At 39.4% G+C, this 27,250-nt stretch overlaps 1 protein-coding gene across 2 annotated transcripts in view; it reads right to left on the reverse strand.

Annotated features, from left to right (window-relative positions):
* The window catches only part of LOC121917418 (tetratricopeptide repeat protein 39C-like), a 65,916-nt gene extending 38,903 nt beyond the window's left edge, over positions 1-27,013 (reverse strand). For both annotated transcript variants that reach the window (XM_042443367.1, XM_042443366.1), the window contains exon 1: positions 26,842-27,013. In XM_042443367.1, coding sequence (XP_042299301.1) covers positions 26,842-26,972 — 131 coding nt within the window. In that variant the 5' untranslated portion in view covers positions 26,973-27,013. The remainder of the gene's footprint in view (positions 1-26,841) is intronic.
* Positions 27,014-27,250: the final 237 nt, after the last annotated feature.

The following is a 27,250-nucleotide window of genomic DNA, read 5'->3' on the forward strand; positions in this document are numbered from 1 at the left end:
ATTAAACTAAAATTAACAACTTCATGCAATTAATGTCTACAACAATGTATGGAATTAAACTAAAATTAACAACTTCATGCAATTAATGTCTACAACAATGTAATGCAACAGGGAAATGTTCTAGGCAGCAATCCAATAGAGCAAAAATGGTAAGATACAAGAAATCAAGCTGACACCTGAGATTTCTTTGACATTTCTCTCTCAGTTACAATTCTGGAAAAGCAAGCTATATTTGGAGTGAAATGAGATTTGCTTCTTGAAGAGTTTGAATGGATATATTGGTTCAAAATGCTGCCTAAGGCTGATGGGATTTGCAGCCCAACAATATTCTGAGAGCAGCATTTTGTCAAGACTTGTGCTACATAAATATGCTGCCTGATCACAGTGGTACAGACTCTGGTACCCAGAAGGCTGGATTACTGAAATGCACTTTCTGTGGGGCTGCCTTTAAGTATGGTATAAAAGCTGCCATTAGTGCAGAATGCAGTTGCCTGGTTGTTGTCAAGTATAATTACCTATTTATATGTAACCCTTTTGCTAAACACGCTGTTTTCTAGGAAGTCAAGTTCAATGTTTGGTACCAGTGGTTGAGTCTCCCTTAAATATTGGGGACCAGAAGTTTTTTGGATTTGCATATTTGCATATATGTGCATAATGAGGTATCTTGGCAATGGGACCCAAGTCTAAACATAAAATTTATTTATGTTTTGTATATATCTTATACACATAGCCTGAAAGTAACTGTATATAATATTTTTAATAATTTTGTGAATGAAACAAAGTTTGTGTACATCGAACCACCAGAAAGCAAGTGTCACTATCTCAGACACGCATGAAAAAAAGTTTTGGTTTTTGAATATTTTGGATGTTGGAATTCCAGATAAGGGATATTCAACCTGTGGTTTGAACAAAGCCCTAATTATCTGTGAACCAGGATATTTCAGGAAATGCCTTTTCCTTATCATCCTGCCAGTCACTGAGATCTTCTAAAACAGAGCACTTGCTAGTCCTGCACAACAGAAACCTCCAGAAATAGGACTTTTAGCAGATTACCTCTCAGCCTATGGAAACATTCCTACAATATGCCTATAATACTCTGTTTTTGACATCTGCTGACTTCTCTTTGTAGACAAGCATCTCCTGACTGAAATCAAATTCCAGTCACTGATTTATTGATGTATTATTGCAACATGAACACTTAATTGTTCTGCATTGCCCTCAATTTTATTTTATTTATGTAGAGCAGTTTATAAATCTTATCATAAATAGCTTTGGTGGGTTACAAGTCCATACATAATCAAATAGATAAAAATACAATAGTATTTCAATAAAGAAAGTTAATTTGAGAAATAAACTGAAGGGTTATTTAAAAAAAATAATGTGCTTGAGAAAACGGACACTAATGTTCACTATTATTATACAAGTTTACCCAAGGAAACAAAGGCCATATGTTTCATCTTCACAAGACAGATGGGAGATCAAAGTTTCAATTACCAGGCTAAAAGGTATTCTATGATACCAAACAGTCAATATAATGAGCTTTACAGAGCACAACAGTTCTCTAGGTCTAGAAAGATACTCAATGCACTTAACTATTAGCACTGGACTGTTAAAAAAAATCCCGTTTATTCAATTGATTACAGAGTAAAAACAGAATTATGCTGTGTCACTAATTTCAACAGAAATTAAGTACACATAGCTGTGCGCTGAACAGTAGCTAGGAAACCTTTCAAGCTGTTACATCCTTTCTATATTTAGCATGCACTTCAACCAAGTGCATATATTTCTTCACTGTACAAGTTAATATCCAAGGAGAGATTATTCAACTAATGGTCATACAGTAAGAAATAGTGCATGCATTAAAATTTGGCCATCAACTAGCCAACCCTTCTCTGCAGCTAGGAAGATGTGAACAGGGAATATTATTTCCTTACTTGATAGGATTCTCTTATACATGCAAAGCTTTTGTGTGGCCACTTAATTTGTCCACATGCATCTGTCACATGTGTGTCTCTTTACAAATGATCAGTGCAAGCATATTTATTGGTGCTAACCATCTGCCAGAGACAGAGTGACTAAATCAGAAATAGGTAAATTAGAGCTCTCCAGATGTTGCGGGGCTGCAACATCCATCAGCTCTAGCCGGCATAGCCAATAATGAAGGATGATGGAGTCTGCAGTCCATCATCACCTGAAGGGCCACACATTCTGTGTGTGAATGCACCAGTTCAAAATTACACAATTGTAATAGGAGGCTAGTACTATCAAGGCAACTGCACCACTCATCTGTTTGCCAAGCACTCATGAGACATACAATGTTATGCAAAAAACTCTGGAACAAGGTTCAGAATGCTTTAGCTAAAGTTTAACAGTTAAAATATACATTTTGCCTATATTGATATTCTTTGTTTTAGCACCTCTGGTCAGGATACCTAAAATAAAATTCTGGTTTTTCTTATTTAGAATAGATTCAGTCCTGCAGAATCACTGCCCTATGGAACACAAAGAGACCTCTATGGAGAAATGGAGATATTAATTAATGCCACTACAATTTACATAGTAATAGTTCCTCAAGAGACTTCCACAACTTAAACTCTCCAACTGGAGCCCTCCTATCATCTCCAGCTAGTTTACACTATGGAAAAGAACTTAATGAATGATATCACACTGAGTAATGAGAAAAGTGGATCAGTTGGGCACAAGAGCTATGGACAGAGATAAGTGGTTGACAACAGATGTCCATACAAAAGCTGCAGTAGTACAGGCAAAGGATTGCAGTGTGCACAAAACATTTTGCAAAAAATGATAGATATGAAGGAACATATTTTTACTAATCATAGAATCATAGAATCATAGAGTTGGAAGAGACCACAAGGGCCATCCAGTCCAACCCCCTGCCATGCAGGAAATCCAAATCAAAGCATCTTCGACAGATGGCCATCTAGCCTCTGCTTAAAGACCTCCAAGGAAGGAGACTCCACTACACTCTGGGGGAGTTTGTTCCACTGTCGAACAGCCCTTACTGTCAGGAAGTTCTTCCTAATGTTGAGGTGGAATCTCTTTTCCTGTAGCTTGCATCCATTGTTCCGGGTCCTGTTCTCTGGAGCAGCAGAAAACAAGCTTGCTCCCTCCTCAATGTGACATCCTTTCAAATATTTAAACAGGGCTATCATATCACCTCTTAACCTTCTCTTCTCCAGGCTAAACATCCCCAGCTCCCTGAGTCCTTCCTCATAGGGCAAGGTTTCCAGACCCTTCACCATTTTAGTCGCCCTCCTCTGGACATGCTCCTGTTTCTCAATGTCCTTTTTGAATTGTGGTGCCCAGAACTGGACACAATATTCCAGGTGGGGCCTGACCAGAGCAGAATACAGTGGCACTATTACTTCTCTTGATCTAGACACTATACTTTTATTGATGCAGCCTAGAATTGCATTGGCCTTTTTAGCTGCCGCATCACACTGCTGACTCATGTTCAACTTATTAAGTTAAACAAGAAGTACTGTGATTTGATAAAAGATTGAAGATGGAGAGCAAAGGAGAGAGATTAATAAAAGATAGCCCAAGGCTTCATGCTTGGTCAATAGAGCAGTGGACAACACTGACAAGACACGTGGAGCTGAATAAGAGAAGGCAGCATGAGACATAATATGAGAAATTCGGTTTTGAAGCACCAAGTTTAAAATGATGACAAAATATTCAAGTAGAAATAGCAGTCAGGCTGCTGGTGATGATGAAAAGACAAAGGAAGGCAGTCCTGGAAAAAGCAGATGGTACTGAAAATCATGAGATCTGTATGAGCTTATGAAAGGCTACAATGTAAAGGAAAAATATGAGCATTGACAGAACTCTGAGGGGCTCCTTGGTATTTAGGAGGCACTGACTATGATGTGACTTAGGTGTCTATGAAAATGTTACCTCTTCACCAAGGCATTTCTGAACAGATTGTACTGTCCAATTTGAGAATAGTGTTTTGAACCTCTGAATTTTAATGTGTCATTAAACATTTTTATTTGTTGTACATTACTTGAAGGTAAGGCTAGATATCAGAAGCAGTATAGAAATTAGCTAAATAAATAATGTAGAGACAGAGAGGTGCAGTGGTTTGAGCACAGAACTACAACTCTGGAGACCAGGGTTCAAATCCGTACTCGGCCAAGAAAACCACCTTTGGCAACTCCCCCCCCCCCCCGAACAAATCTGGTCAAGGAAAACCTGTGAGAGGTTTGCCTTAGGATCACCATAAGTCAGAAACAGCATGAAAGCATACAACAAGAAGAGAAGTTGAAGTAAAGCTTTTCCTTGTGGAAATATTAGGTGGCTGACTAGACAGGCAGGACAAGAACCATTTGAACAGTTGTGGAAAACTGGGACATGAATAGTCACAGAAAAGACAGAGATTAAAAACAGTGGAAAGGTCAAGAAATATGAGAATACTAAAGTCAGGTAGACTTCACAGCGAGAAGACTATAAACTATTCTGTGAGGTCAGTGAAAATACAGAGGGTCACTTCAGGAGGAAGTTACAGCAGCAGGAGAAAGCTTCATGCTTCAAGAATTTCTATGTAGAGGGGAGAAGTCAAGTAGTAGTTGGAGTGACACAGCAGATGAAAATAAGACACATTAATGTATTCAAGTTGGAATGCAGTAGAAATGAAGTAACAGGATGCAGAGGTTGACTGAGTAAGAGGAGAAATATTGGCAGAGGAAATGGAAATGAAAATGTGAGAAATAACAAGACTGAAGAAATACAAAGGAATAGGCAAGGAGAATTTCTCAGTGTACTTATCAATGAAGGAAGCAAAGAAAGACATGAGACATGCATAGGAGGGAAATGGAGCAGGAAGACTGAAATCACAGTGCTGAATTTCAGTATAACACCTGAAAGCCTGAGGGCAGGGAACCGTCTAACTAAAAAGATTGCATGTACAGCGCTGTGTAAATTTACAGCGCTTCATAAATAAAGGTTAATAATAATAATAATAATAAGAAGGCATTCTTGAGCTGAGAATGAGAAAGGAAGGAGAAGGTGTGATAGGACTTTAAAGGGCATCAAAAAAAGTAGAGACGCATCTCTAAGGCTTGCATTTTGTTTGGCTCAATAAAGGTATCACTGGCCCGGTACAGACTGCCAGTTTGTAGCGGCCTGGGGCCAATTCTAGGGTTCCGGAGCATGCAGCATCTGCATGCTCCAGAACCCTACCACACAACGGCAGCACCATGTTTACGCAGCACCATCCACATGGCGTGCATATCAATGATGTTGTGCATGCACCGTGTCCAACAGGGTGGCACATGTGTGACATCACTGTGATGCCCCAGGGCGCTAATGGTGCCTTGGCAGCATCATGGGAAGGAGCTGCATTTTGCAGCTCGTTTTTGGGGAGGATTGCACCGGAGAAGAAAGGGGTGGCCTCTGCCCGTCCCTTTCTTCTAATCTATACCTGGCCACTGTTTTGTGGATTTTGGATGTTATTGTACTTTGCTATATGGCCAACATGGCTACCCTAGCTATGTTTGTTAGATGTAAAGATAATTGCATTTTAGCTGCAAAAAAAGAGGGAGCCAATGTACTGGGACTTTAGTAGCTGAGGTTTCTACCTCCAACAACAACAGTGTTTGGTGCAATCATGCTGGCCACATGACCACCAGAGTAGTCCTTGGACAACGCTGGCTCTTCGGCTTAGTAACAGAGATGAGCACCACCCCCTACAGTCGGTTATGACTAGACATTCATGTCAAGGGGCTACCTATACCTTTACCTCCAACAAAGGTAAAACATTAAAAAAAAAAAAACCTGGGGCTGAAATCAGCATATTTTACCTAACAGAACCTAAAATTTTCCTAATGCAATAACATGGAGGCTTGGGGTGGGATTCAGTGCTCCCTGTCTAACAAAGGAGTTTGTGGCCTCACAAAGCACTGAGACATCCTAATTCTCATAGGAGGTACCTTTTTGTTTTGCTAATGGAATTTAAATTTCCTGGACTTTAAAATGTTTTGTTTCCCAGTACCATATGGCCAGGAGGAGGAGTGTCATGCCAAAATAGATATACCTAAATAGATATAGAGCATACTATACACAATGTATTTGTCTATGGCCGTAATAAAGATTATTCTTCTCTAGAGCATACTCAGAACTTCTTGACAAAATGCAAGCCTGTGACTAACATTGTCAAATTTTTTTCTCCTGTGATATTTTTAACACCTTTGCCTGATGAAGAAGACAGTGGAGCTTCAAAAGCTTGTGATATATATTTTATGCAATTTGGTTGGCATCATAAAGGTATCATTGTTTCATGCATTTTAGATGTTATCATACTTTGCTATATGACCAACAAGGCTAACCAGAATATGTTTAAAGGATTCAAATATGTGGCCTAAGGTAATGTGTCATGTTGTTTAGCAAGGAAATAGCAGAGGATATTTTTTATAAATATTTTTTATAGAATTGGAAGACAGAAAAATTTCGGAGTGGAAGTAACAGGATAGAAATGGATAAAAAAAACAGCAGCAGCCTGAGAAAGCTGCTCTCTTCTTGTTCTCCTTTTTTAAAAAATGTTTTCCCCATTCTTTCTTTCTTTTTGGGGGTGGTGGTGGTGCTGGGGCCTTGAGACCTTAGTTTGCTTTCTGGCCCTGATTCTGAAAAAAGGATCAGTTTTTCAAATGCAAGAAAAGCCAGAGAGAGAGAGAGAGACATTTCCTCATGTGGGATATTGTACATACTCAACTTTTTATTTCTTTAGTCCTAGTTTTATAGGTTAAGGGTACCTAATTTTGCATGTTGTATATCTTGTATATATAATACAATGTCATCTTATTCTTCAGGCCTGATTGTTAAAATCACTGTACTGTATTTTATCTGAAATTCATTGATTTTCTTCTGATTTTTTTCCATATTGCACTTTCATCTCAGGAATCTGCTTCCCTGTTTATCTGTTAGATTTAATATTTAAATTAACCGCACTCTTGAATAGCCTCAGGTCATCTCTGCTTATACTCTCTCATCCATTGGGGCAATTAAGAACCTCATTTTCAGTAAGTACCAGATCATAAAAGATGAAGTGACCCATGAGGGAGAACAGAGCAATACATCACATGCCCATTCCTGCTTCAGTTAGATTGTATTTTTATTCCAATGTTATTGTGCACTCTTTAAACTGAAAAGTTAATTTATCTACATTGTCTCATCACTACTGTGAGCTGCTTTGGGGCTGTAATCAATACAAAACCACAAACTCACCATGCACACTGTTCTTTTTCGTTCTTCATTTAAAAAAAACTGTTACTAAACTGTTCCACAGTCTTGTTGCAATCATCTTGGTTTAAAAGAAGAGGTTCTGCCCAGGACAGCATCAATCATAAGTTGAACTAGCTACTTTTAGTGAAAAATCCTTTGACTTACACTGGCTGTTTTTAAAAGAATGTTAATGCTTTCCTGTTCCCTTGAATTTGGAGGTGAATTTAAGAGCAACAAAAAGGTGCATTATGCCTAGGCAAAAAGAGCCACAGAGATGACAAAAACAGATTTTGGTATTGCTATATCCAAGCAACTTTTTAACAGAACTGCCCAAGTTTTGAACTGACCAAAACTCTGAACACTTAAATGCTCCATGCCACAGCATTTGTTCAATTGCTACCGCTTTTCATGATCTATGCAGTGAAAGGCTCTGCTGTAGTCAATAAAGCCTTCTCAGCCCAGAAATGCCCTGGTGTGGTGAAGGCAGAGATGGGCCAATGCACTCCCTCCTGGCCCTCTTGGAAATCTTCTCCTGTACTGTCTTGGGCTGTTTTACAAAGTTTTTTATGCCCACATAGCCCCCTCTTCTTCCTTGTCCTTTATCTAGTTGGAAGCCTTTTAAAGCAGCATCAGTATTGTGAGGATGGCGAAGGAGCATTGCAGAAATAGACTTTCAGTGTCCGTTTAGTTCCACGTTTTTAGCTTTGAATAAAAGGTTTACTAACATATGTTGAACTGTGATGATGATGATGATGATGATGATGATGATGATGATGATGATGATGGAGCATATCCCTGGTGACACAGTGGTTAAATGCCTGTACTGTAGCCACTCACTCACAAGCCACAAGCTTGTGAGTTCAATACCAGCCAGGGACTCCAGGACCGACTCAGCCTGGCATCCTTTCAAGGTCATTAAAATGAGTACCCAGCTTGCTGGAGGCAACTGGCTTACATGCTTAGGAAGTGCTTAAGTGCAATGATAAGCAGTACAGGAATGTACTTGTTATTGCTATTGCTCTTGTCATTGTTGTTGCCTATTCCTTTCAGTGAGGTATATTATTCCTGCAAATTGAGCCAGACTACTATTATTTAAGTTTAAAGAAAAGCATTGAAAATAAAACTTTTACTGTTTAGCATCTAACTGCTGCCTAAGTCTATTTTGTCAAGAGATTTATTGGATCCCAGCCATGCACCACCAGAGATCCAAAGAGACAAACTTGTCCTTTTTCAGAATCATCTTATTTCCCTTAAAATAAGGCAGGGTGAGTTCTAGAAAAAGGACAAACGTGGGTAGCGGGAATGCCAGAGTAATAAAGGGTTACCTTGCAGCACTTTGTTTCACGCCATATCTTTCTCCACCATTTTAATATGTCCAGGATGTATAACGGCTAAATGCACTTTGACAGTATACTCTACCTTAGCCACGTGGGCAAGAGATATGTAACAATTATACTTCTGTCAAGACACATAAATCATATGTTTAGATATGATACTGATTATAGTCAGAGTCTACTCTTGTTCTCTTCAAATATGAGCATTTCATTCAAAGTCAGAAGAGTTCCAACTGGTTCCTGATACAGTGGTACCCCGGGATACGAAATACCCAGGTTACGAAATTTCCGGGATACGAAAAAATCCCATAGGAAATAATTGTTCCGGGTTACGAATGTTTTTTCGGGTTACGAAAAAATTTTTTGGTGCTTTTTTCGGCTTTTTCGCACGAAATCGCGGCTTTTCCCCATTAGCGCCTATGGCATTTCGGTTTGCGAATGCTTTTCGGGTTATGAAAGCGGCGGCGGAACGAATTAATTTCGTAACCCGAGGGAGCACTGTATATGCAATTTGCCATTCCAATATCATTTCAAAATATTGTTGCCACCATTCTGGGCTCTTAGTGTGCCGCGCCTTTCCCCATATTTTCTAACATTATTGACCAATAGCCTTTTAAAAAATGCTTCCTGTCAATTAATTTTTCCACAGCTACTTCGAAGGTTTTTAAGAATGCATGCTCATATTAATATCTTTATCTTTTCTAGGTCTTTTGATGGTTTTCGCTCAGTACTATTTTCTTGATAAGGTTGCATGCCTTTGAACTAGAGATCTTCATAATGAGATTTATTTGCTAGAAAAGGGGAAAATTCTATATTGACTAATCCTCTTCTATGAAAGAAGGCAGGGAGAGGAATAGAAATGACTCTAATATATAGGAAACAGTAGAATATTAAAGGGCTCGTACCCTTGCTACATTTATTTTTCAAAAATCATTAAGTTAAGGAACAAAACATTCCATGTTTTGGAACATCACTGGACAACAGCCAAAAGAAGGAGGCCACATTAACACTCCATAGGACCTTACTGAGCCCCAAATAATAATTCTGAGCCCCAAATAAAAATTCAAAATTACCACCCATGCTCTCTAGAGGCCATGATGGCATTTTTAGTAAAGTAAAATAAAATAAAATAGGCCACAATTACTTCACCTCTGTTCTACAGAACTGTGGAGAGGCTATGTTTGGACTCAGCAACAAGATTTGTAGTATGGAGTGCTAATTTTCAACATTCAAATCATCCAGCAATGTTCCTTCCCACAAAACCTAAGTCCATGTACCCCCCCCCCCCACTCAGTCTTCACTCAGCTGTGACTGGACCTAGACCTATATTAAAAGTTTTCCTCCAGATAGGGCTGAGGTATTTTGGCAAACCTTGGAATGCTCTCGTGCATTCCAATATCTTTTTCTTGCTGCTTGGCCCATCTGACTAAAATCCTGTTACCATTCACAAGCTGAGTTAGTAGTAGAGTGAACAAATCTCCATTGCTCTTGTTACACGAAAATAGCATTGTTAAGTTTCTGGAAGACTTAGACTTGGGTGATAATGGATAGAATGGCCAATGTGTTCAGAAGTTATGGACTACTAAGTAGTGATCTCAGCAACTCCACAGAGAGATTTCTGAGAGGCACCCTATCTAGACTCTCATGTTCCATCTCATAAGGAATATCCTGGCAACAGATTATTCTTATTTTGGAAAGAAAGATTCTCCTTCCCTACTCCCTTCTCTGCTGCATAGATACCAGCCTTGGGGAAAGGAGGGCTTGTGGTAGCATGAGATAACCACCAGGCAGAAACAGAAGAACAGAGAAGCATACAAGGAGCTGTCCAGCAGCTTGCAATCAACAAGCCTATATTTGGCCTAACAGCCACGCTACTTTTTGAGAGCACCAGGGTTTTATTTGAAAAATATTTGTTCTCTCTATAAACACACACACACACACACACACACCTTCAACAAAGGAAGCATACTCACAGGAGAAAGGCCATGTATACAAAGAAATATTTTATTCAATACTGCACCTGTCTACACTCCTCCTTTCCAGGTTGTCCATACAACAACAGAAGCACCATACACTTCCTGCTCAAACAGAAGTCCCAGGATGGTAAAATAAAAATCTAATTACAGTATTGTTCCCAACTAGAATATGCCTAGAGTCGTCCCAATATTAATATCATATGTTTATAAATCAACAGTTACATATAAGTTCCATTAATTCAGTGGACCTATTTAAGTTATCTAGATTACTAGATTTAGACTAGAGAAAGAAATTCCCATTTATTTGTAAAAATAGCTTTATTTCCATTCTTATACATAAAATCGGGGATACGGAACATGTATCTCATCAGATGCTCATCAGATGATGCTGGACTGCAACAAACATTAGTCCTGACTAGTATAGCAAATTGGTGAAGGATAATGCAAGCTCAAGTTCAGCATTATCAGGAGGGCTGCCTTATCCCCATCCCAGTTTTACACCAAAGGAGTCATACCGTCCTCTAAGGAGAGAGTCTAAGCATACATAGGATTTTTTAAAACCCAGTGACGTCCATATGGTATATTAACTTTCAACAGCCATTTTTAAAGGCTGATATAGCTGTTTGTAATGGTTCTCAATTCAAAAAAATAAGTGAGCTTAATTTCTTGTTGAGGAGGTCAGGATAACCCATTTCAAACAAAAACACATTTTCAATTGTGCACATAAGTATCACTCTCAACCCACACAACTGCTATTATAATACTATAAGTAGCACCATTTTAAACACATCCTAAGTTGTTTATTTTTTATTGAAATCATTAACCATTACTTAGAACTGAAGACCAGGATAACCCTTTTGCTCTTTAGAAAAGAGCAGTTTAATTGCCTAGTTTTTATTGCAGATAAGCAAGCAAAAAGATATGTATACTCACATCTTGGCAGAAACAAGCCATTCCAGAGGCTAGGAAAGAAGGTGTAAAATCTGAAAACTTATTGCCAACTAGTTCTCAAAAATGTCATACACTTGAATTAATAACCTGATTGGGGTCTCACACAAAAAGGTTTCAGTACTCAACATCAAGCAATACGTTTTATTGATAAAAGGCCAGCTTCGAGCCCTAAAACAAATTTATAACAACTGAGGACACAAGCCAACTTTAGTTATGTACTTGAAAGCACTACAGAAATGTAAGGAACAGAGTCCTCTAGCTGTGAAACAGGAGATTAGTGCTCTATTAGCACCAGAACAGTGTTGTGATTAGAGTGCTAGATAGGGATGTGGGAGATCCAGGTTTTGGCCCCCACTGAGCCAGGGAATTCACTGGGCTTTCTTCAGTTGGCCACTTTCTTTCAGTATGATCTACCTCATAGGATTACTGTATTATAATAATTTATAAGCAGAGAGGAGCATCTTATTTGTCACTTCAAGCCCACAGTAGAACTGTTGCAGTATAAGTGTAACAAATAAATATTACTAACAAGGCTACAGAATGGTACAAAGAGTATGAAGCATTCCCTGGTTATAGTATACCCAATATCATGTACATAGGTTAAGATGTCTATGGTAACATGCTCCTAATTTGTATGGCTTTAAGAAAACTGCAATCTAGGATATCATGTATTATCACTCCATGCTCCCTCACAATTTCATTCTCTAAAGAGCTGATTATCCACTGAAGCAGAAATGCACTTAATTGCCAGAGCAATTCTTTACTGAACAAACAACTTGTGTGGCTCATTATTTCCACCATTTTCCCATTTTCCAGAAAAGCTTTGTGGTTGTTGTTGTTAACTGTCATCAAGCTGACTTCAACTTATGGTGACCTTATGAGAGACCTCCAAGTCACCCTATGCTCAACAGCCCTGCTCTGGTCTTGCAGACACAGGACCATGACTTCCTTGATTGAGTCTATCCATCTGCAATTTGTTCGTCCTCTTTTTCTACTGCCTTCCACCTTACCAAGCATTATTCTACTCACGACATGGTGAAAATATAACTATCCTACCCTAGTGGGAAACTGGTCACAGAATTATGGAGAGAGTACAAAGTTTGCTTAGAAGGAAGAAATGACATACAACTCTTCAAAGGTTGGGATCCAAACCATTGTTATTATGACCTTCAAAAACAGAATGTAAGAATGTCAATACTTCTTCTCTAGCTAAAGAGGGTTATTTTCTTTTCAAAGAAAATCACATTTATCATGACACCGACATATTCTCCTCCTATTCTTTGCTACAGGAAAGAGATTATGTTTTCATGATCTAAGGCAGGGATTTCACTGTGCATCAAGAGACACAGAAATGAACAACTGAAGTTCTCTGCCAAATTTTAGTGAGTCAGATGTTAATACATTAGATTTGCTTACCACTCTCAGTCTTCTGGATTTTTAAGTGCAGCATGTGTCTGTTTCAGGAAAGAAAACATATACATTCTGGAAAATTCAAACAAGCTAATATTTGTAATGGGCAATAACTTTTGTTGAGAATTTTTTAAAAACTGACAAGCATTTTTCAACTCTCTCATTCTCTTAAGAGAAAAGATACTGTACTCTTCAAACTGTCTCACCAAATATATAATATATAAGAGCTGAAGGAGCAACACTGGGAGAATGGTTGGATCTAGACAAAGGAGCGAAACCGATGGCCCTGAAGGGGCCATGTGACGCCGCCCCTGAGAGAGCCAGATCGGGGTTGCGACAACCACACACCACAGCCCCAATCCAGCTATTTATTAAAGCCTTTGGAGATTAATTATTTCTAAATGTAAATGTACATGGTTTCAAACTGTTTTGACTTTTTAGCCTGTTTAAATTTAATCTTTTGAAATTATTTTTATTGCTTTAAATTTAATAATAATAATAATAATAATAATAATTGTTTTATTTATATACCGCTATTCCAAAGATCATAGCGGTGAACAGCAAGTAAGCTAATTAGCAAGTAAGCTAATTTAAAATTGTTTTAAAATTCTTTCAAATAATTTTACTTACAGGCTGCCTTGAGAGCATGTCTTATAGAGCAGGATATAAATAATTTTAAGTATAAATAAATATGTTAACATATTAAATATTAAAGACAGAGTAATCCCAATATATTAGAATAGGTATGGGAACTGATCAGCCAGTTTAAACAGTGGATCCTTCTGTAAATCAAGCTGTCCCTGTCTTTTAACTTTTACTGTACTTTGAAACAAGATGCTTATTTTACATTTCATATTCCTATGAGCTTTTAATTGCTACTGAGAATTTCATTTCCTATTTCTGATACCACTATGGTGATTAGTAATTTTTCATTCATTTCTATTAACTCTAGCTCCTATTATATTTTCTGATAATCACCTGCCTTCTTAGCACTCTGGTTATCCAGCCACTGTGTTTCTGATACTTAGTCTTTATATTTATTCTTTATTCTTCCTTTGTAAATCAATCAGTCCACAGCTCCATTATGACATACCTAATCTTTCTCCAACATCCTCCCCCACTTCTACAAAATCCACTGGGATATGCAGCTGTTCAATCATTGGAAATGACAGTTACCCTTATTAGAAGACATTAAACAATTATGAAAGGAACAGTCACTGTACGGCTAAGATGCAATATTTAGCAGTGAGTGGATTTTTTAAAAAGGAAGATGTTGCAATCATGGCAGGAAGAAATGGGAAAAACAAAAGAATATAGGCAGAAATATAAAAGGCGAACATACCAAATGGTAAACCCATGTATGGCAGACAGTAGATTGTGTTGAAGAATGCTGTATTTACTGGGACTTGAGCATCCATGGATCAGCCAATAATGGGGAATGCAATATATCAATATATATAGAGGATCATGTGATTCCCACCCATGCTTTAATTAAAATATGCTATGTCTTCCAGTTCTAACCTCCCCTCCTCTGTACAGGTTCCCAAAGTCATAGTTGAAAAACTTCCCTTTTCCCTCTTTGAAGATTATAAGACTCTCATCTCAGACCAGTAACGATGGAAAAATTATAGCTGTAATTAGTAGCTACAACTATTCATGATAGAATTTTTTCCAACTCCACAGTATTTTTTTTTTGAGGCACAACAAATAGAACTATGCACTTTATTCAAAGGTATAGTAAAACAACAGATTTGTAAATAATCAATCGGATATTTGCAGTTTTATTTTGACCCCTATCCAAACAATTCCTAACTTGAATTCTTTTCTCTCTGAAATATAACAAGGAAGATAAGCTGCAAAAAGAGCTACAAATGTCCTTATACAGTTGTCCTTCCCAATTTTTGGTCTTGCCATTCACATCCCTTGGTCTTTCGTGGATGGCAAGTTGGGAGGGTCATAATGGCGTGCATGCCTGAGGCACGCACACAGCACCGCACATGGGAGCACAACCCCATTGTAATCAATGGGGTTCCAATATTGATGATCTTCCTGATTCACGGGGTGTGTGTTTCTGGAACAGATCCCCCGCGAATCAGAAGGGACGACTGTACTGTTTCGTTTACCATATCCTTCTATACGCATGTCATTGTAACATCTCATTTATCATATTCTTCTTATTTACTCTTCTTCCTTGGGTCTCCACTCAGTGATTTGCCATCAGAGTACCAGCAAGAAAACTCCAGAGAATAAACACTAATAGACAACTGTATATTAATGTTTTGTAATCCTGTAAGCTATTTTGTATGGGTGGCACATACCCTGAGATGCAGGCTTTAAAAGCTTTAAATAAATTAAATTTCTACAATTAGATCTAAGACTAGCTTTAACAATCTGGAACAGCATTGAAACAATATGCTATTCACACTTACGAATACATATATTTATGTATAGTAGACAACTGCCAAGAAAGTCCAATGCAGTCACATTTGGCTCATCAGTAAATTTGGCAGGAATGGGATAAAAGTACAGATTCTCTAATGGATTGTCATCTGGTTAAAAACTGAAAGCTGAAAGTAGGAATTAATTAACAGTTCTTCCAATGGAAGGACGCTAGAAGAGAAATCTCCCAAGAATCCACAGCAAGACTGATACCTTTGAACTTGTTCATAACTGATCGAGATTTTATAAGGAAATAATGAGGATGCAAAGTTTGGTAATGAGTTATGCAAGATGATAACAATGAAAAGGGATATATCCAAATGAATCTCTCTTATATGAGGGAATAGGCATTAAAATGGCATATGTAGTTCAAATGTAAGTCTATAGTGTTGCATAGTGGCACAAAACAACCCATCTTAATACATACATTGATGGTGATGTACTAACTAGAAATCCTGGGATTATGGTGAATAGCTCAATAAAGAAATAAGTCTAGAAACCATCCTCCTGTTACTTATGTGCATGTACATGCATCTTGCATGGAAGTCTCTATTTGGTTGGTGCACTTGCCCTTGTGCTCTGTCCAAAAACATCCCAACATCCCACAGGTGCCAAACCCCTGGGGTTATTCATGGGGATGGGAGGGAGAGGAGAGGCAAATCAGACTATGAAGAGCCAGCTGCTCTGGGCTATAACCCAGCATGACATTGGAAAACACATTCTCATCTCCTCCCCATCCCAGTTGAGCTTGGATCAGGTGCTTCTCCATGATCTGAACCATCTCTCCCATTTCTCCCTTCCATCCAATAAGTGGGAATAGGAAGAGACTCTGCTGGGGCTTGAAAACTGCCAAGCAGTAAGAGGACATAGAACTGCACATACAGAGCAATGCCCAGATGTAAGATCTTGGCCAATATGTAGCAATAGTGAGAAAAATGAGTTCTATCTTAGGGAAAGGATTAAAAAATCAAATGAAAACAGCCACCCCATTATGAACAGTTTTGGTCATTTGGGCCTATAGGATTTAGGGAAAGAAGACAACGGAAGAATGACAGAAATGTATGAAATTACTCATGGTGTGAAAAGATTATTTGTTGTTTTGTGCCTTCAAGTCAACTCCAGTGTAAGGCAACTCTATCATCCATAGGGTTTTCTTGGCAAGATTTACTCAACAGATGTTTGCCACTGCCTTCTCTTAGACAGATAAAATATGCTTTGCCCAAGGTTACCCAGTGGGTTTCCATAACTCAGCAGGAATTTAAAGCCTTGTCTCCCAGAGTCATAGAATCACAGAGTTGTAAGAGATCTCAAGGGCCAGCCAGTCCAACCTCCTGCCATGCAGAAACTCACAAGCAAAGCACCCTTGGAGTTTAAAAAACTCCAAGGGAGGAGAATCCACCACACTACACTGTCAAACAGCTACAGGAAGTTCCCCCTAATGTTGAAATGGAATCTCTCTTCTTGTAGTTTGAATCCACTGCTCCATGTCCTAGTCTATGCAGCAGCAGAAAACAAGTTTGCTCCATCCTCCATACAACATCCTTTCAAATATTTAAACAGGGCTATCATATCACCTCCCAATGTACTCCTTAAGCTGCTCCTCATAGGACATGGTTTCCAGACTTTTCACCATTTTGGTCACCCTCTTCTGGATATGCTCCAGCTTGCCAACACCCTTTATGAATTGTGGTGCCCAGAACTGAATGTAATATTCCAGGTGAGGCTTGACCAATGTAGAATAAAGTCGTGCTATTATTTCCTTCGGTCCTATATTTCTATTGATGCAGTGTGGAATCGCATTTGCTTCTTAAGCTGCTGCTAGAGTCTAGCTGCCTCCTAGTCCAACACTCAAAATATCACACAATGCTGGCTTTCTTTGTGAAAGTACGGGGGGGGGGGGGGTTATACTGTTTTTATCATCTCATAATGCTAGCATCCAATGTCATCAATGAAGCTAATTATGATTGATAAACCTTATGCCCTACATTGTAAAAATTGAATTTTCTTCCACAAGATATGGTGATGCCCAACAGTGTAAAGTAGCTTTAGAAGGTAATTAGACAATTCATGGAGTCAGGCTATCTATAGCAACTTATCAGTCCCGCCAGAATAAAAGGCAATCTCCTACTGAATACTATCACAGATAGACAACGGCAGGAGAGGTTTATTATACACATGGATGGGCTCTATTTAGAGAGGTCACAGGTATGAATTTAGAGGACCTAAGCAGAGCAACAGAGAATAAGGAGTCTTGGAGATATCTCATTCACAGGGTCACCATGAGTCAGGATTGACTCAAAAGTAGTTAACAACAACAAACTTTGCTTATTACTTTCCATGTGAGAGAAGTTCCCCTTTAATTCCACAGTGCTGAACTGCTACAGATTAAGAATGGCTCTATCACATGATTTCTCTCAACACATATCAGATGAAAGATTCCAATTCTGCATTTATATATATATATAGCAGTTCCAAGCTTGGCTTCTAGGACTGATTTAAGGCAACAATGATTAAAATATGCAAAGTGCTTTACCCTGCCCTCAATTTTTTGTCATATTAAGATAAGAAAATTCACCCCAGTGGGTTTCCATGGCTGAGTGGGGATTCGAACCCTGGTCTTCAACAGCCTAGTACAATGCTCAAACCAATTCACCATAGTAGCCACTTATTGCTGTACTTGCAGTTGATCAATGTCTTCTAGCTGAAATTAACTCATCTTTCCTTACTAACCTTTAACATTTGAAGAGCAAGTGAACACTTGGCAAAGATAGGAGAGATAGAAAAAAGAGGGCAGGTACAGATGGATGACAACATTTATTGGACAAATTGTAAGATGAGATTCCATACTTGAGGACAGCCCCAACCAGACAGTTTCCTGATGTGTTGGACTACTACCACATCTAAGCGCATTTGTACTATAAATTGTATTGATAGTTAAATTCTATTGTTAACCTTTATATAATGTGATTTTTTAAAAGCTGTATCTGTTTTAACCTTTGTAAGCCACCCTGGCTCCTTGATAGGAAAAAGGAAAGGTAATAATGATCATGATAATGAGCTTTGTAGTCAATCTGGGGAGGGGGAGAAATCCAAATTTGGGGAACACAACTTTAAAATAAGGAAAGAGCATTTTTGAAGATTTAAATAACAAGTTCATTAACATTAGTCTAAACAATTTCAGTTATTAGTAGTAGTGATAATGAATTAATTTCCTAACTTCTAATGTTAACATTATTGAATTAATTTACAAACCTAATATTCTAAGTTATGCCTGAGAGTTATTGTGGAAAAGCTTTAAGAGTAAAATCACTGTTATATCAAAAGTCCTGGTCAAATATTTTATGTGCCCTGATTTATGAGCAGATCAATAGTGCACATGTCAACTGCAGCGCTCCTAAGAATAAAATTGTCCCAACTTTTTAATAATTTTTCATGTAAATGATTTGAACCTTTATCTGAACTTGACAGAAGGCATGTTCTAGATGACTCACTTTTAACAGTAGTCTGCTGTATGTATTTCAATCTCTAAAATCAGATTAGTTAGCTTCCTCAAAGGAAGCAATTAAATATGGAACTTTATGTGAAACAATGATCAGATTCAAGCCTGCCAACAGCTCATTCAGATACCAATATAATGATCTCTCTCCCCACCTCTCTTTGATCAGCAAGGACATTCACAGAACAGAAGCCAGCTGCCTAAGGAAGCATAGTTCATCTTAAAAAAAACCTGTCAAGCCTGCAGTCTACCAAGCAGGCACTGCAGTACATGAAGTGCTCAGTATTTTGCACTCCTTCCAGTGCAAAAAACAGGATAGTCAGGTATCTGCCAGGCCACAGCATGTGCCTTGGAAACCCAGGGCTGAAATTTTGACAGGAGTACCTCAAAACATAACACTGTGAAGATTTATGAGCCCTTAGCATGCCATGTAAAGACTGTGGACTCCAACTTATCTATAGCCACCAATCATTGCCCAATGAATATAGAAGCATCAAGCTACTGTCTGTTCGTATTCTTTAAAATGGCAGCAAACTTACTTTAGGAAACAGAGACAGCATAAATGGGAAGATACAATTTGTTACAGAATACAAATGCTGGCTAGCATTTTAGTTTGCTGGACTTATTATATATATCAAACTATTCCTTAAAGTACAGTAGTGATTAGGGTCTTTTATACATATTGAAATATGGTCAAAGTAATATCCATCAACAGTAAACGAAGTCCCACAAGTCAAATTATTTTCCCCTTAATCCCTCCAGTTTTCTCCCTAGCTCATTATCAAGTCTTCTCAGCCCAACTATGGGATGAAAACTGATTTGATATAATCTAGTTATACAGTACTATGTCTCTTGGAACTGACCATGGTAGTGGTAAGGAGTGCAGTATTTCTATTCTACCTCTCAAACAAATTGTTGATGGATGATTACACTTAAAAAATAACACAACACATAATGAACACCAGGATAATGAGAGCCTCAGCCAGCAGCTATAATGAGATCTGCAATAAAACTGGTTTCTCTTAAACTCTAGCAAGGATAAAAAAGGATTTGACTGTTGCCTAAAAGCACTGGGGGTGATGGCCTGTTGAAGTGAAATAGTAATCAATTCAAGAACCTGAGGTACACTGTGTGAGGTGCACTGAATTCAATGAGGTATACTGAATTTCATGAGCAAAGAAAGGGGGGATAGATATGTCATCAAAAATAAAATAAAATCAGTATGGGATGGAGGAAAACTGTCACAAACATATTTGGTGTCCCAAGCACTACAAGAGGGACTGAGGGACAGGGAGAACCAAGTTTGTTCTTAGGGATATTTAATCCAAAATAAATGTTGATTTAAAAAAATTACTTTTGAATGAGTCTATATTTCTTTATATTTTATAAATGATACCAAATCTTGCTCTGGTTAGCAAAAATATCTATGTAACTCTATGTTGGGGAAAATCATCAAAGAAAGGAATGGAGAAGGGGAAAAGGCAACTAAGCAGATAATCTGCTCTATGGAACTGAAAGAAGAAGAGTGTAATAGAAGATGACAGCATTCTTCCAGCAAATGCTTACCAAATGCAAGGAAACATTCTCATTAAAAAAATGCACAGCCTTTGTGTTTAAACTGCTCTTTCTTCAGCAGTATCCAAGTAGAATAAAAGATACTGTACTGATACTATTTTAGTCATGCCAGGGGAGAGGTAGGAGGAAAAAAAAGAAAAAGAACAAATAAGAAGAGTATGCAAAACACTGGGTACTGAATGGGGAGAGGTGTGGTGGGAAACGGGATCGCAATGACAAGGCAGTTTATGCAGGTGGCAAATGGCTGATTATAAGCCTCCCTACCCAGATGCAACACAGGACAACTAAAAAGGGTTGCAGGAATAGGACAGACACTGGGAGTGAGCAAGGATGACCAAAAGCTTCTCCAGGGCAAAAGAGAGCATATACAGTATTATGATAGAGAGTCACTTGAGTTCCTGCAATATAGTCTCCTGGGTTTGTCCATTTGTTGTCACCTCTATGTCCACTCATCTCATTCTTGTAGGGGGCAATTTGTAGAAATTCCTTGGATCTACACTTGAGTGCTTCCAAAGGTGCTTAAAAACTAGTGCGGGATTTGATGACGTGTTCCTATGGTCTGAAGAGGAATTTCCCACTCTCTGGTTATTTTGTTTTGTTTTAAGTTTTTCACAGAATTACAGTGCTATAGTACAAAAGTGGCATTATCCTCTGGTATTCATAAGAGAGACAGCATGGTGCAATGGTTTGAGCACTGGATTATGACTGAAGGCCTGTGATTGAATCCCCGCTCAGCCATGGAAACCCACTAGGTGACCTTGGGCAGCTTCAGAGGAAGGCAAAGGCAACCCCCTCCAAACAAATCTTGCTAAGAAAACCCTGTGATAGGTCCATTTTAAGATTACCATACGTCAGAAACAACTTGAAGGCACAAAACAACAACCAGTTCATCCATGGTTGGGAAGGAAGTTCCTGAACACAAGATGTTAATACTGCTCATTTTTAAAAGTGCCAAAAGGGAGCACTGAGTACTTATTCAACAATATTTCCTGGAACCTGGAGAATACTTACTCTTAATGAGAAGGGAGAATTCAGCAAAGACCAAACAGGTCTGTTTTCATCCCTTGAAGCAGCCTCAGTATAAGCATCTGAGAAAATACATAGTGCTTCCCCTCCCAACATGGAGCTATCTCTAGCTTCCATCCCAAACACTGCTCAAATTAGAGGCAAAGGTTTTCAGGTTCTGTGGCATCTTTCATAAAGCAGCTTGGACATTCCCAACAATTCTCCTTTTCAACATGCAATATTGTGGAATAGCTGTACCTGAAGCCCAGCAATGTGTAGTAGTGGGAAACAACTGTATGGAATATAAGGAAACAAATCCTCAGTTGCCAAGCTGTCTATAAAGAAAATGAGACTGAATATGCAGTGGTAGCTGAAGGATCAAGAGAGAGATGGGGAGAGGAGGGAGCATAGGTACCTATGGTTAGAGGGTAGCTCATGCAGAGAGAATAACGGAACTGCATTCATTTATAGCCAAGTAAAGCAGTAGGTGCCAATGAGAAAAGAACTAATGGATTCCCAGCAGGAGTAGATTTTGGAAGGACAAAAGAAAAGCAGTAGTATAGAAATTCTATTTCACTGTATTTGGGAAAGAGAGTTATAATTTAAAAACATATGAAAGTGAATGAAACAACATTCTGGACAGAACAGGTTTGTAATAATTTGCACTGATGTTTCCAAGGAGATTTGTTGTTACTGTATGCCTTTAAGTCACTTCTAACTTATGGTACCACTAAGGCGTTAAGGGTTTTCTTTGAAGAATTTGTTCAGAAGGGGTTTGCCCTTGCTTTCCTCTGAGACTGAGAGAGTGCAACTTGCCCAAGGTCACCCATTACATTTCCACGGTCAAGCCTGGTCTTCCAGTGTCTTAGTCCAACACTCAAACCACAACACCACACTGGCTCATCTAAAGCAGCATGAACAGGGATTATTCTGATCCATTTCATTTAACATTGTATTCCAATCTGTGACTATTTTATAATTCTTACATAAAACCCAAATGCAACACAAGACTGTCCAATGTGAACAGGCAGAATGCTACTGCAGCTTTTTGGGATTTCTGTCCCTTCAGTGTAAGGCTCTGCCCACCGATTACTTCCTGCCAAGCACAGCTGCAAGTATGCTGACGATGACTGGCCTGTTAATTGCTACCAATTGTCAGTTTCTGTGTCCATAGGAGAGCAAGGGTCCTTTGATTACTTGCTTACTCTCATAATTCTCCTTGTATTTCTACATTAAAAGTATCTATAAAGAGCGATCTATTAAGAAATTAGAAATTAAAGCCACACACACACACAGGTTATGAAACAGAGCAATCATCAACACCAATGTAACTCTCTGCAAGAGTCAAAAAGGGGACAGAGCCTGTAAGCAGGAAGCTTTTAAATAACACTGAGTTGAGGGCTGCCGGGTAAAATACAGAACAGGGTCCCTGTCTCTTTAATAGTTATGCAGAAGAGGGAATTTCAGCAGATATTGCTTGTCAAACAGTTCTGTCCTACATTTCACCTGACAAGCCTAACTAATAGGGACCTTTGCTTGTGAACATAATAGAAGCATCTTGATCAGGGAGAAAGACATTAGATGGGAACACAGCACTACAGTAAGTGCTGCATTGAACCTCTATTTAATTCTGCTTCCTGCCAGATGTAGAAAAACAATGCTTTCCAGAAATAATCTTAGTAGAATCATAGAATCATAGTGTCAATCAGAAAGCCACTTTCCCTCCACAATTACTATTACTACCAACAAGAGAAGTTTGGATCACCATAAAGTATCACGAGGGGCACGTTTCATTGCACAATCTCTCTCTTCCTTCCCAAGGAGATTTTATATAAGCACCAGATAAATGAGGTTTTCATAATGGTCAAAATACCCTAAAGGCACCAGGTCCCATCTGATCTTGGAAGCTAAGCAGAGTCAGCTCTGGGTAGTACTTGCACGGGAAACCGCCAATGAATAGGCGAGGTGCAGTAGGTCTTTATTTCGGAGGAAGGAAGTGGTAAAAACATTTCGGATTGTTCCATGCTTAAGAAAACCCTGTGAAATTCATGGGGTTGTCATAAGTCAACAGGCAACTTAAAGTTAACAGTGTTAAGTACATGATGTCCAGTTTCCTTCTAGGCAGAAGAAGCCTCTTTCAGTCAGAGCTTAACTGGAATCAGATGCAACACCAGAATTTGCATTGTAACATCTGGGCTAAGACATGAAGTCTGTAAAGTTTAGGACAGCTATGAGTCTTGGTGCAGTGGCTTCTGTCCTTCACCAGCCAGTAGCCATTGCTACAAGTCTGGGTCACCACATTCACAAGGCAGGACTCAAGAAAGAATTAGAAATTGGGTGGGATAAATAAGAGACCAGATGGGAGTCAATAAACAGTATTTGCTTCACTCCCAGAGTATAAACAAACCACTCCACTCTATAACCACATTAGCTGAGCTCAGTTTTAACCATATGCGTACTGAAAGAAAGGAAAGATCCCAAGATTCATGAGCAGCAAAAACTGACACAGAATTGAGTGGCAGCGAGAAATAAGTTATTCCACATCAATTGAGGCATAATGCAACAATACTATCTTGTCTATGAAGAGAATTACAGCAGATCTCTCTTTTAATTTCAAAGCCCTAATCTGAAACCCCAAAACACTCTAAAACAAACTGTCTTCTCTGACACCTTCGGAGGCTGAATACTTGTATGGAGACTCTCTGAATGGTTGTCCCAAGTCCAAAACAGACTGCAGAAATAATCTAGTTTGAGACAGCTTTAACTGCCCTGGCTCAGTGCTAGGGAATTCTGGGAACTGTAGTTCTGTGAGACATTTAGCCTTCTCTGACAGAAAGCTCCGGTGCCACAATGAACTACAATCCCCAGGATTCCCTAGCACTGAGCCAGAGCTGTTAATGTGGTTTCAAGCTGGATTATTTCTGCACTGTACTTTGGATCCCAGTTGAGCTCAATTCCACAGTAAAATCACTTTAAAATCATGCAAATAAACCGCTATATATTTTACGAATTGAACATGTGGCTTTTTATATGTTGTTGTTGTTGTATGCCTTCAAGTTGCTTCTGACTTATGGTGACCCTAAAGCAACTCCTATCAAGAGGTTTTCTTGGCATGATTTGTTCAGAGGTGGTTTGCCACTGCCTTCCTTTGAGGCTGAGAGAGTGTGACTTGCCCAAGGTCACCCAGTGAGTTTCATGGCTGAGCTGGAAATTGAGCCCTAGCCTCCACAGTCATAGTCCAACACTCAAACACTATGCCAGGCTGACTACAACATTTTATTAACAGCTAGATGTTATGACCCTCTTCGAAGTGGACTTGTGGCATGACATTCTGCAACACTTGCTGAACTGAGCACTATTTGTGCCCTAATATTTGGACTAAAATGTGCGAGGCAAGGCCAGAAAGTTATTTTTGTTCTTTACAATATGTTCTGTCAACTTGATCTTTATGAGACAATTTGCATGTATCATTTGTTAAGAGTCCAGTGGAGAGCTAGAAAGAACAACCAGGACAGGAGCAACAAAGGGGGAACAGCCGATTCTTCAGAGCCACTGTACCAGGAACACTAGAGAAAGGGGGGGAGGGAAGGGAGTATTTTTGGGGAGGGGCACAAACCACAAAGAAAACAGCCACATAATCTTAAATTCCAGAGAGGGCACCACTGAGAAGAAGAGACTAAGCTTAGATTTAATCTCAATCCCTTCCAGAAATGCTCTCCTATCTACCCCTAGTTTAGACTGCAAGGTGCTTAAGCAGAAAGGAACTGGTGTAGTGGTTTGAGCTTTGGACAACTCTGGAGATCAGGGTTTGAATCCTGGCTCAGCCTCAGAGGAAAGCCATGGTTTAAATATTTGAAGGGGTGTCATACTGAGGATGGAGCAAGCCTGTTTTTGCCGCTCCAGAGAATAGGACCTGCAGTGATACATTCAAACAAGAAAAGAGATTCCACCTAAACATTGGGAGGAACATCCTGACAGTAAAAGCTACGTATTTGACAATGGGACACATTCCCTCGGAGTGTAATGGAGTCTCCTTCCTTGGAGGTCTTTAAACAGAGGCTGGATGGCCATCTGTCAAAAGGGATGCTTTGATTGAGAGTTCCTGCATGGCAGAATGGGGTTGGACTGGATCAGGGCCCTTGCGGTCTCTTCCAACTCTAGGATTCTAGGATTCTATGAAGCCCCCTCTGAAGAAACTTGCTAAGAAAACCCTGATAGGGTCAGTTTGCCTCAGGGTTCAGAAGAAGACTAAGGATGGGGAGGGCAGCTATGAAAGAACTAGAGAAGGTCCTAAAGAGTAAAGATATACAACTAAGCACAGAAGTTAAGTGTCCTGCAAGCCTCCTTGATTTCCTTTGTATTTGCTTTCTTTGCTGTCCAGCTTTCACATCCATAAGCAACTGCATATTCCCAATTACTGTACTGTATGGATGTGGCAGCTGGACAGCGAAGAAAGCAAATACAAAGAAAATCAATTCATTCAAGAAGCGGCAGTGCCATGGATAGCCAAGAAGACAAACCAATGGGTCCTGGAAAAGATCAAGCTTGAACTTTCAGTGGAAACCAAGATGGCTAAACTGAGGCTGTCATACTTTGGCCCCATCATGAGGAGGCATGAATCACCAGAAAAGACAATGTTAGGAAAGGCAGAGGGATGGAGAAAGAGAGGAAGGCAGTATGCCAGATGGATGGACTCTGTTAAGGAAGCCAGAGGACATGGATCCGCAGGACCTGAGCAGAGCAACGGAGGAGGGCAGTGGGGGGTCTTGGAGGGGCCTCATCCACAGGGTCCCCATGCGCCAGAAAGGACCTGACTCATACTGTCACTACTGTTATTAAATTGTGAATTGTAAATGTTGCATTTTACATGTGGAGTGTTTCAATGTGCGTACATTTTATCTGTTCTTTTAAATTGATGTGTGTTTTAACTGATGTTGTTTCTTAACTGTTGTTGCCTCTCGCCTTGATCCATGGGGACAGATGGGTACGAAATTATTATTATTATTATGGCCATCTTTATTATTATTTAATCTATGGAGAGAGACAGGTAAGAAATGATTATTACTATTACTATTATTATTTGATCTATGGGGAGAGATGGGTAAGAAATAATAATAATAATAATAATTATATAATTTATCATCATCGTCATTATTATTACATCAATTAAAACACTTCAGTCGAGACACACACACCACTTTCAAATTTAAATAAATAAATAAATAAATAAATATAAATATATAAATAAAAACACCACATCTTAAAAGACAACATGTAAAAATTCATCAATATATATATATATATAAAACACCAGGCACACAACACTATCAGCAGCGTTCGAGGGCGCCCCTGAGCACGGGCAGAGTGCCTCTGAGCACGGGCAGAGTGCCGCCGCCGCCGCTCCCGTGTGCCCGACCTGTATTTCCTGAAGAGCTGGTCCGACTCTCGGAAGCCGTTGTTGAGGAGCATGTTGATGCCGGCCAGGGCCAGCTCCGAGTCCTCGGGGGGCTGCGGACCCTCGCCGCCGTCCAGCTCCGACCCGGCCATGGCTCCTTTCCCTCAGAGTCCCTCCGCTGCTCTGACCGTCCTCCTTCTGCTGCCGCCGCAAAGCCGCCACTGCGCATGCGTCGAACAAACCGGGCCCCGCGCATGCGCACTCCCGACGCCGACGCCACCATTTTGCCCTCACTCTCGCTTGGCTTATTATTATGGGCACCTTTTTTGGCCGTTGTTGGTTGCCTCAGTTCTCTTGGTGACGTCACGCGGGTCTAACTCTCTCAGCCTCAGAGGGGATGAAGGAAACCAAAGCCATAGGCTCTTGTGTG

Source organism: Sceloporus undulatus, unplaced genomic scaffold, assembly GCF_019175285.1.
Source record: "Sceloporus undulatus isolate JIND9_A2432 ecotype Alabama unplaced genomic scaffold, SceUnd_v1.1 scaffold_17, whole genome shotgun sequence".
NCBI classification, from domain to species: Eukaryota; Metazoa; Chordata; class Lepidosauria; order Squamata; family Phrynosomatidae; genus Sceloporus; species Sceloporus undulatus.